At 33.9% G+C, this 12046-nt stretch overlaps 2 protein-coding genes and 1 long non-coding RNA gene across 4 annotated transcripts; 1 reads left to right on the top strand and 2 right to left on the bottom strand.

The window, feature by feature from the left end:
* On the bottom strand, nt 129-1415 carry LOC104717168 (probable xyloglucan endotransglucosylase/hydrolase protein 18). The gene is made up of 3 exons (XM_010434701.1): nt 1064-1415; nt 776-969; nt 129-676 (listed from the first exon to the last, which is right to left on the bottom strand). The coding sequence occupies exons 1-3, from the start codon at nt 1343-1345 to the stop codon at nt 304-306; spliced, it is 849 nt and encodes a 282-aa protein (XP_010433003.1). The 5' UTR covers nt 1346-1415; the 3' UTR covers nt 129-303.
* On the bottom strand, nt 2490-3830 carry LOC104717169 (probable xyloglucan endotransglucosylase/hydrolase protein 19). The gene is made up of 3 exons (XM_010434702.2): nt 3465-3830; nt 3133-3326; nt 2490-3032 (listed from the first exon to the last, which is right to left on the bottom strand). The coding sequence occupies exons 1-3, from the start codon at nt 3780-3782 to the stop codon at nt 2660-2662; spliced, it is 885 nt and encodes a 294-aa protein (XP_010433004.1). The 5' UTR covers nt 3783-3830; the 3' UTR covers nt 2490-2659.
* LOC109126961 lies at nt 4133-5037 on the top strand. 2 transcript variants are annotated; one of them, XR_002033674.1, is made up of 3 exons: nt 4133-4678; nt 4768-4829; nt 4902-5037. It is a non-coding gene; the product is annotated as an uncharacterized LOC109126961 (long non-coding RNA). The 2 variants fall into 2 exon arrangements; XR_002033673.1 differs by having other exon boundaries at nt 4899-5037.

The raw sequence follows: 12046 nt of genomic DNA, 5'->3' as shown, positions 1-12046 counted from the left end.
CTAGTAAGCTTATTTTTATTTATATATGTCCTTCAAAAATCATTCTTGTGAATTTTAGTAATGAATTTCTCAGTGCACTCCATGTTTACGATTTTCACAAACCAAGAAAAAGCTAATTAAGTTTTAGACGCAAAAACTCTTTTTTTCCATAATTTATTTTATTTGCTTACTTAAGAAAGCTTACACAGGCACAGCGCGAACACACACATATATGATCAACCATTAATAAATGAAAATAATAGATAGAATATTTGAGTTACGTAATGCAAGGTAACGTATTCACGAATCGAAGAATCAATATATTTAGCTGCACTCTGGAGGAACACCTCGAGGAAACCTTCTTTTATCAGTGCAATAGTTGTAGACCATGTATTTACTTTGTACTCCTTTCATCCTTGTCTGACCATTCAAATCAAGTTGTTGAGTGAACCATGGCGAATTTGCGGGACAAGATGATTTTCCATTAGCCCATACACATCCATCAACATTGTAGTTTCTGTAGAAAGCGGTAAAAGGAGCTTTTGACCAATCGGTTTTCTCTAACCCTCCTCTTGTGGCCCAGTGTTCGGCTTCCCACAGACTCGCGTAGAGCCTCATTGGTTGGCTTGTTGGGAATGGGACTCCACGTGACATGGAGTTCTTGAACTCTCTAATAGGAATTCCATCAACTGTGAAACTGAGAGGAAAAATGAAAAAGAGAGTGTCAGTTCATGAGCTTATAGCTGCAAGATTTATAAGATTATACGCCATACAAGGAATCAAAGGTTACACTTACATAATCCTTTGTGGATTCCATGTGATGCAGTACGTGTGAAAGTTAACTGTTGGGTCAAACCATAGATGAAATTGTTGTTCTTTGTCTCCTGAGCCTTTTGTGTAAACATTAGTATGGAGGGTATATGGATGACCACTTATGTTTCCCAAAAACTCGAAATCGATCTCATCCCATGTAGTTCCAGGAGATTTAAGCTACAAAAAGTCATCATAAACACCAACATACTCAATATATGTAATTTAAGGTAGGAATAGATGACAAAATACTTTGAAATTGTATGTAACTTACATAGAATGTTGTCACTGTTCCAGCTGAATTACCAGGAACAAGTTTCATTTGAACCTCAGCTTTGCCGTATAGAAACTCCTGGTTGGACTGAAAGCCGGATCCAGAGGATTTGTCGAGTGAGAGAGAAAGAAGCTTTCCATCTCTGTCACGAACCTTACCGCGGCCATCACCCCAATGTATTTGAACGTCTTTATGGAAGCTACCCGCATACACATGCACAGATTGTACGGCGAAGAGAAACAGAATCAAGAAGGCAAAACTTGTACCACAAGAAAACTTCATATTGAATTTGTAGAGCTCTCGAGGAGTATTGGTTTATCTCAAATGTATTGTTGATGGAAAACTGAGGTAAGTGACATGAGTTTATATAGTGGCTTGAAATGACAAAAGGAAAAAGAGATGGAAGGTTCATTGGGTTGATGATTATTGATTATCTGCTATTCACTAGCTGGCTCATACGACATGTTGTTGGTTTGTTACAAGTGAACCCAATAAAATATATATTGATTACTCGTTTATTGTTACGATTCGAGATACTGATTCATGTATATGCACATTTGTAGCTCACATGATGTTCCCGCTTTGTGGTCGTTGTCAACGCGGCTTCGACTTTTTGACTCGAGCGCAAACCCTCCCCGCCGCATGGAGAGTCTATATTATTTTACGACCCGGGCCCACACCACTCCTATAGATAAATGTTTCGTTCCAAAAGAGTGAACGGTAATATAATAATAATTGCTAATAGTATTTAATTTATTTGGGTTTCAATCATCTTAAAAAATAAATACTATTAACAATCTAAATACTCCCATCCAATAGAAACCCAAATATGAAATATCATCTTAAAGATCGAATAGTTGGAGTTTTCTCAGTCACACGAAATCCGTTTTCACATATAATTAAGTAATTAATATATTATAGTATAAATAAGATAATTCAATATATTACCTAAAGATAATTATATTTACTGTTATTTGATTTGTGAATGGATCCTGTGATTTGGCGAAGATACTAATTGTGTTCAAAACCGGTAATCAAATTCAAATTAAGTATTGTAAAAATTATAGAGTATGGTCCGTCTCAATTCCCCCTATTGGATGGAGTATTTAGATTTTGTTTCAAACTTGTGTTATCGTGAATGGAGAGAGATCGTGGAATGGACGTTACCGTAACTAAAAATATCGCACCGTCATTCACGCTGAATATATTATTCTTTCGAATTAAAATACCTATTTCCTACTGAGCATTGCCTTTTCCACGACTGACCTTTAAACATAACTTGGACAACTTACATGTGAACAAAAATTTATGTTGAGATTTGTGACGTTCGTTTTATCCATTTACTAAGCTTACTATTTTATCCTTCCCCCAAGCAATTGTTGCACGAAATATTTTCATTAGTTACGAATTAAAAAAAATAAACAAGTCGAGCCAATTAAGTTTTACGATGGAGAACTCATTACATATTATAAATCTTACACAAACACCACGTATATATGGGTAAAACAAATGAATAAGAAATAATATGATGGAGTTTATTTGAGTTACAAAGACAATGTCAAGTAACTTATTCATGAATCAAAGAATCAATATAGTTTAACTGCATTCTGGAGGAACACCACGAGGAAATCTATTTTTATCGGCGCAATAGTTGTAAACCATGTACTTGCTCTGTACCGCTTTCATTCTTTTCTGGCTGTTGGAATCGAGTTTTTGATTGAACCATTGGGAGTTTGTCGGACAAGATGATTTCCCATTAGCCCATACACATCCTTCAACATTGTAGTTTCTGTAGAAAGCAGTGAAAGGAGCTTTCGACCAATCTGTTTTCTCTAACCCTCCTCGTGTGGCCCAATGCTCGGCTTCCCAAAGACTCGCATAGAGCCTCATTGGTTGCTTCGTTGGGAATGGGACTCCACGTGACTCGGCATTCATGAACTCTCTAAGTGGGATTCCATCAACTGTGAAACTGGAAAATAAGAGAGAAACAATAATCTTGACTTATGAGTTTATATCCACATACATATAAATATTCAAGGAAAGGAGTTTGGATTAAAAGATCCACTTACATAATCCTTTGTGGATTCCATGTGATACAATAAGTGTGGAAGTCAGCGGTTGGATCAAACCATAGATGAAATTGTTGTTCTTTGTCTCCTGAGCCTTTTGTGTAAACATTTGTATGGAGAGTAATTGGATGACCAGTTATGTTCCCCAAGAACTCGAAATCGATCTCATCCCATGTAGTTCCCGGAGATTTAAGCTACACAAAGCCAACATATAAGAAATTAGTTTGTTGTTCAAAAAGAAGAAAAAAAAAAAGAAATTAGTTTTAACATACGACAATCTTTGTGTGTAGCGAAAAGATGACAAGAATGCTTTGAGATTACATGTTACTTACATAGAATGTTGTGACGGTTCCCGCGGAGTTGCCAGGGACAAGCTTCATCTGAACCTCGGCTTTGCCATAGAGAAACTCCTGATTGGACTGGAAACCTGAACCAGAGGATTTGTCGAGGGAGAGAGAAAGCAGTTTCCCTTGATTATCGTGAATTTTTCCACGACCATCACCCCAATGTATCTTGACATCTTTATGGAAGCTGCCTGCATAGACGCTCAAAGATTGTGCTGCAAAGAGAAAAAGAACCAAGATCGCAAAAGACTTCATATTTGATATCTCAGATGTATATTGTTGATGGAATATTGAGGCAAGTGACATTAGTTTATATAGGGGGAAAGAGAGAGAGAGAGAGATGGAAGTTTCATGGGTTTGATCATTTAAGGTGCATGTGCTTTGTCTAGTTGGTTGCACATTCATAGCCTTATAGTATAAATTATGTATATATTATTTGATTCGCTGTTGGCTGTTACCAAGTGAAATCCATTTAAAAAACACTTTCCTTATTTCCTTTATTGTTACGACCGAAATAATGTTTGGACATTTGTATAGAACTGAATGGTCCCAATGTTTTGATATGTCAACACGGCTTCGACTTTCGAGCGCACCGCCTAAAGAAAATGGTTCGGCTTAGAACTACATTCTTTACTTTTTTCTTTGTTAAGCCCACCTACCCGTGAGTCAGTAGCACACATACACATTAAAGTTAGGCATCCTAATATCTGCATGGGTTTATATATTCTTCCATTTATGGTTTTGCTTTTCGTTTAAATTTGGGTTTCTGTTACTATTCTGTTGATCTTCTACACTATTATAAGTTTATATATTCTTCCAGTCTAAGTAAAGTAAGGAGCTTATTTTGAATAAGATGTGCTCTTCTATTATATTCTGTTTTTGAAAGAAAATTGTTGTGGCATTGGGTACCTACCAAAATTGATTTGAAAACATTTTCAAAATTGATCTTTGAAATTGCTAGCTATTGAGAAATTTGGAACCAAATGTTTACCGTACCTATCTCGCACATCATCGTTGAAGACATGAACTACCACCACCAAACATTTCATTAACTAGTCTTATAGTTATGATTCTTGATTTCCAAAAGATCCAACACATCCCAACGCACACCATGACTTTTACCTTTATTTGACCATAATTCATAGTATCACGCGAGCTAGACTAGTGGTGGGTTTCTCATGTAGATGCTTGGGAACGCTACGGTAATACTCTTACCTTAAAAAAAATTTGTAGAGTTTTTATGAAATGTTTTGGTGTGGCTAAGATCTAACTCTGTATTTTACACTTTTAGGAAGGTTTACGGGTGTGGAGTGAGAGATTATGTCAAATCTCTTCAATCCCTCAGTGTTGGTGGTAAATACTTTCCGTTCATAGCAGATTTGAAAATGGATATTGAGAACGTGATCTGATCTCTGGTTTCAGTAGGTTTGCCGCTTCAACCATAGAGAAAGAGGTCTCCGAAGAAGCTGCACGTGTAACATCTATTGAGGCCTTCAAGTGCTTGTTTGAGGCCATAAACGCCAACGCACAATGTTTTTTTATTTGTTGGTAAGAAGACCAAGGCGACAAAAAAATAAGAAGAAAATATATGTTGTAAATTATTTCAAATAAGGACGGTCACGTGAGTGTGTGTATTGGACGCAGAACATGGTACCAATCTTTTCTCAGCCCTTTGATCTCATCTTAACAAACGGCTACGATTAACCAAATATCTTTTGCCATTAACCGTTTTTCTTTTGTGGGAAAGTTTCATTCCTTATTTGCATTGATTAGGTACTTTTATTAGTGCATAAATTGTTTATTAAATTAGCTTTAAATTGTACTACTTAATCGCTCGCAACTATCGTTAAGCTCTCGACGTAACCAACTGAAACTTTCTTGTAAACGGCATCGTTTCGGCTGGACTATAAATCTCCACACACGTTTAGTTTGACCATATATTGTATATAATTTTTTTTTTATCTATTAGTCTTAAGTTAGTATCACGAAAGATAAGATGACGTTAGAGATTCGTCAATGCATGCAAAATCATATATTAAAAGAGTGGTTTAAAAAGATAATCAATAAAAGCATTGTAATTTCTAAATACTCAATAACAAAATTTAGTAGAGATATAATACATGCATAATTGGGCCACGTTGTTACTCTATATGGATCAAGAGGAGTCTCAAATTCGACACTCAAAACCCAAAAAACCGACTACGTACTATCATCACGAAACATAACTCTATTAAACTTAGTTTCAACGAAGCATCTCTAGGCACAAACTCTCCAAGCTTTCTAATTCAAAGTAACTACTTCTCTAAAAGGGCCTCTATCTCCCTTTATACGTATACACAATGCACTTAGTGAATGGTCCAATCGTGGAAGATAAGTTGTGGTCGTGAAATCTACGAATCATAATTCTTCAATTTAGTTGCATACGACAACAGATCTATTCTCGATATGCAACTAAATTGAAGACAACAGAGCTGTTCTCGATACTTTCTTCTACCAACCATTCTCGTTTATGTCCCACTAGATTACTCTTTTTATATATATCATATACCAAAAAACGACTTTCTTTATCATTTTGCTTTGGTTTAATTAATCATAAAAATCATTAGGTAAATAAACACAAACAAGAACATAAAAATACAAGTATGGGGTATTTTTTTTTAACTATATATGCCAGTCTCAAATATGTTCTGTAATTAATGACGTATTATTTCAAATATGTTTTGCACATTTAGCAGTGCTCCACCTCCGAAGCCACAATATCAGTCTCTTATCTGGTTCAAGCACTTACAAGTAAACTTAATATACCATGATGAAACTCGATCATAGCCAAACTTTAGTGATCAGATACTTTATGGTCAAACCTTAATTCATTATATATGGAGTTCAATGTTAAGTTGAAATTTAGGCTTGATCAATTAGCATTCCCCAAAAAAGGTATATGAGCTGTATTCTATACTGTATTAGAATGTTAGTTTCGTGATAAGCGAGCAAGTATGATATATTCACAAACAAATCTTCATTGCTTGGTAATAGATTCATAGATTCATGCCATCCCCCAAACTTGTCTTCAATGCAACTCGACATCGGAGTCTTATATGTGGTATACTTCTTAGTTCAAATCCAAGGTGCTCCAACTAGAAACTTCTATTTTGTCTCATTATTGTTTAATTATGCCACGCGTTGTTACTCTATTTGGCTTTTACCCTTTTATGAATAATTTTATGTCTAATCTGCATAGAGAATCAACAAACCCCTGAATATACGCAAAAGTTTTTTCTTCTATTAGCACATGAATAGTTGCTTTCGTAGAATTGGAGATTTCTAGGAAGATTGTGAGGACTTCATTTACACCGAAATTTTTTCAAATGAGAAATCTAAATGAATAATGCTTTCCAAAGAGTGACTCCCTAACTCCCTTGACAACATATATATATACTAAAAAAGGGACTAGGGAGACCACATGATTTGGACCATCGATCAATTCCTTGAGATGGAGCACGTCACTATTAAAGGAGGAAGCACAATGAAGAGAGAAAAAACAATACGCGCGAGCCGTCATATATTTTCATACTGTTTTTTCTTACTTAATAAATGTGGATGCATGTACGTACGTGCAGAGTTCACAATCTTTTATATATTCATATGACTAAATATGCGTATGGATGGATGCATGTACGACGTGAAGATTTCCAACTATTTTTCAAGAAATAGCTAGCAAACCTGTAAGGCAAAGCCAAATATGAAAGTTTCTTCTCATATATGATGAACATGGACATCACAAAGATTGATATGATCTGTTTGCTTGGCGTAGGCCTGATGAAGTGAGCAAGTATGATATATATATATATATATATATAGATAGATATATATTCACAAAGAAAGCTTCATTACTAAATTGGCTAGCTAGCCGCCGCTTAAATATGAGAGAAAGGAAGAAAAAAAATAGCAAAAATGATTTCATGCCCATCCCCCAAATTAACTTGCCTTCAATGCAACTCGACAGTGGAATGTTGCAACCTTTATATATATATATATATATAGATATATATATATATAGGGTAGTTAATTAAGATCAAGGAGATTTGGCACACGACAAACATTTAATATTTTATTTCTCTCATTAGGGATTCATGGTATTATTAATGTAACATGATGATCTTAATTCTACGTGGGTTTATAACTTATGTGGTGGTATCCTTCTTTGGACTCAAAACCCAAAAAAGAAAAGAAAAACGACTACGACTACGTAGTATCATCATTAAACAGTAGGTAACTCTCTTTATTTTATAAAACTTAGTTAAATGGTGTTTGGTTGAAAGAAAAAAAAAAAAAAATTAGTTAAATGGGATATAAGTAAGTTTTATTGTTTATTGGGGCGGGCCTATAAATACAATTGGGCTATTTTATTTGGAAAAGAAAAAGAAAAATATGGTTTGGAGGTTTAGAAAAAAGATCATAAGCCATAAGAGAAGATATTTTGGGTAGAATAAAAAATAATATTTAATTAGTGTATAAATATGCATTGCACCACTCTCTCCTTCTCTCATCCATTCTTCATTTCTTCTAATTTAATTTTAATATTCCACGTCAAAATGAGGAAGAAAGTGGCGAAAACACCAGCGACACACTACCGATTCGTGCATGAGAACCGAACCGTCAGGGCAACCGTCGCCTCAAAAGCTTATCATGTCAAAGATTGGGTCAAGGGCAAGCTTGAGGAGGAGAGGAAAGCAAAGGAAACGGGGAGAAGGTTAATTGTGGGTTTGTCGTGTTACTCAAGGGGAAGCAGAGCTCACACGGTGAGCTTTTGCCTTGGAAATCGTGTACTCATCGTGGATCTGACGGAGATGAAAGAGAGATTCCACCGAGATAGCAACGGATGCTGGCCGAGGAGACCTCTACGGTACCTCCCTAAGTATTTTGGATTTTTTTTTTTTTTTTTTTTTGTGTGTGGGTTATAAATCAATAAATCATCTCTAACTTTTCATATGTTAGTTTGTTATAATCAATTTCGGTTTAATATTTGTCTCTACGCTTAATCTTCTCTGTTTCTATCATATATAATCACTCTGTTTTGTTCTCTGTGCTTTTGTTAATTTTTTGCAATAGCTAGTTTATGAATTTTAAGCCAAAATAAATAAATAAATAAAAAAGGGAACCAAAAAAAAAAGTAAATGTAGGCAATATTATTATTTATTAATTAAAACTCCAGAGGTACCCTCTCTCTCCCTCTTGCTTTTTGTGTGCTGAGTAAATCATTAATATCCCCATTTTGTCGTTTTTATTTTTTTGGGGATCTGCTAAAATAACGGTTTCTATTGTCACAGTCTCACGGTGAGACTCGCTTTGCTTTGTGGGCAAAGAAATAAACAACCGTATCTGCAGCATCCCTCTCCCTCCACGTGCTTTTTTTCTTTTCCCTCTTCTTGTTTGGACTCTTTTCTCTCTTTCCTGCTTCTCCCATATGTTCTCTTAAGAGGGAACCATATAAAACAGTGCAATACCCCTCTTTCTTTATCTCTCTCTCTCTCTTTTCTTTTATTAAAACCATTTTCTTCTTCCAAAAAATATTCCGGGTTTATTTATAACTAGAAATTTTAAATTACTCATTCTGCCTCAAAAACACACGTAAAAATGAAATCCAGATAACAATAATATCAAGTACTTAGTTTTAAAAACCAGCATTAAAAGAAATACAATAATATTAGAGACAAGAAAAAAACAAAAAACAAAAAACAAAAATCAAAAAAAGAGAGAGCATATCAGCCCCGTCTCACGTCACAAGATTTTCCTAGTATAAAAAGTTGGGGTACACCTAAATATTTTGAGGCCGTAGGATCTCATCTCATCCAACTGGTGAGATTAATTAACACATCATTTTCTCAGCTGTCACTCTTTAGGAAAACGGCCAAAATCAACCCAGACTATTTGTGAAACATTTTTTTATATCCAAACTATGGTACCATGCAATTATCAATCTGAACAAACTAAAATTTCAAATTTTCTATCTAAACTTTATTAAATTAGCCGATTTCAACATGTCTATAAATGGTGTTACTTGGTCATTTAACGGTGCTGAATCAAATGCCAATAAAACGACCACTTGCTACTACCAAGATTCGAACCCACGTTAACCTAGCCCATCGATTGTACAACGTAACCACTCGGATAGAGTGATTTCCTTGGGATTGATTAATAACGATGACATATATTGGCTTCCATAAATCTTCTTTTTCTAATGCAAACAAATAGAATAATTCAAGATAATTTAAATATTAATTCAAATAAAAATGAAAGGGAATCATATATTTATTTTGAATGATGTAGAAAGATTACCTTATTTTTTAAATCTTATCTAAAATTAATTTTGAAATTTTTGGTAACTAATATTAAAGTTAATGCATTAAATGCTAATTTTTTTTTAAATAAATTTTTTGTCAAAAGTTGCTGCAAAACTACTAGTATAGATGGATGAGGAAAAATCCAGATCTAGGTTTTACTAAAATTCGTGGAACTCAAAAATACAAAATAAAAATTCGATTTGTTTGCATTAGAAAAAGAAGATTTACGGAAGCCAATATATGACATCGTTGTTAATCAATCCCAAGGAAATCACTCTATCCGAGTGGTTACGTTGTACAAACGATGGGCTANCCATCGTTTGTACAACGTAACCACTCGGATAGAGTGATTTCCTTGGGATTGATTAATAACGATGACATATATTGGCTTCCGTAAATCTTCTTTTTCTAATGCAAACAAATAGAATAATTCAAGATAATTTAAATATTAATTCAAATAAAAATGAAAGGAATCATATATTTATTTTGAATGATGTAGAAAGATTACCTTATTTTTTAAATCTTATCTAAAATTAAATTTGAAATTTTTGGTAACTAATATTAAAGTTAATGCATTAAATGCTAATTTTTTTTTAAATAAATTTTTTGTCAAAAGTTGCTGCAAAACTACTAGTATAGATGGATAAGGAAAAATCCAAATCTAGGTTTTACTAAAATTCGTGGAACTCAAAAATACAAAATAAAAATTCGATTTGTTTGCATTAGAAAAAGAAGATTTACGGAAGCCAATATATGACATCGTTGTTAATCAATCCCAAGGAAATCACTCTATCCGAGTGGTTACGTTGTACAAACGATGGGCTAGGTTAACGTGGGTTCGAATCCTGGTAGTAGCAACCTTTTTTGATTTTATTTAAACTACCAAAACGACGTTTTATTGGCATCTGACTCAGCACCATTAAATGACCAAGTAACACCGTTTACGGACATATTGAAATCGGTTAATTTAATAAAGTTTAGGTAGGAAATTTGAAATTTTAGTTTGTTCAGATTGATAATTGCATGGTACCATAGTTTGGGTATGAAAAAGCGTTTCACAGATAGCGTGGATTGATTTTGGCCGTTTCCCGTCACTCTCTTTTCTTTTTTGTAGGTAACAGTTTTTTTCTTGCTAACACGTGAGAGAGTCTTTTATTTTATTAAAACCATTTATTTTTATGCGACATTTTTTCTCCCCCCTCCCCCCATTATATTTGTGTGTTTTAAAAATAATACTTGTAGTACATTATCTTTTTTTTTTTTTTTTCAAGATTATTTAACGTCTTCGCTAGTTAATAATATTCTTCAGATTAGATAAAACACCATTTCGATAGTAGTTGGATCAGCTTGTTGAACCTAGAGTTGGATAAAGGAATTACGCACCGAAACCATTATACTATATGATATATATAAACAATTTATTAATTCGAGTCTGCATGCATGCATATATAATTTTTTTTCTTTGTTGCATATATGTATGTGACAAGCTCGACCACGAACAATAAAATAAACTATGTCAATATACTACCGAACGTGCATTACCCATATTATATTTATCCACTCATTGCTGATCAACTACGCATATATGGATACAAAATTATTAAAGAATGCGTTCTCAACCATTATTTTATTTTTATGCGTCACGACATCTATTCTCTCGATCGACGTACACTTTCTTCTATTCTACCAACCATTCTCTCTCTTCTCGATCCTCTTTGTCCCACAAAATTGCTCTTTCATATCATAAATACCAAAAATCAACTTTTCTTTTATCATTTTCCTTTGGTTTAATCATGACGATCGATTGCTATTAATTAGCGTCATAGGGTCTATCTAATTACAGAATATAAAGTCATTATTTATCAGAAAACCAAAATGGAAAATGGTTATGATAAGACTGGGATGACTTTATTTTGACCGCCATCTTCTCAATTAAAAGGGACTACTCTCTACCTATATAACATATCAACCCATCTTATTTATCATTATTTATATGTATATTCGACGCGCAACTTTCACCAAAAATTTCATTATATTTGAGTTCAATATTACTTCTATCATTACCAAAAAAAAATTATATGAGTTGTATTATATATTGTTTGTATTAGAACGTTTGTTTTTGTCATTAGCGAGCATGTATGATATATTCACAAACAATGCTTCACCACTTGGCTAGCCCGTTGAATTCTAAAGACAAAAAATAACAAATTAATAGATTCATATGCCACA

The sequence above is a fragment of the Camelina sativa genome, chromosome 10, assembly GCF_000633955.1.
Source record: "Camelina sativa cultivar DH55 chromosome 10, Cs, whole genome shotgun sequence".
Taxonomy (NCBI): domain Eukaryota; kingdom Viridiplantae; phylum Streptophyta; class Magnoliopsida; order Brassicales; family Brassicaceae; genus Camelina; species Camelina sativa.
The sequence above is the reverse complement of the archived record's forward strand: the minus strand, read 5'-3'. Positions and strand labels throughout refer to the sequence as shown.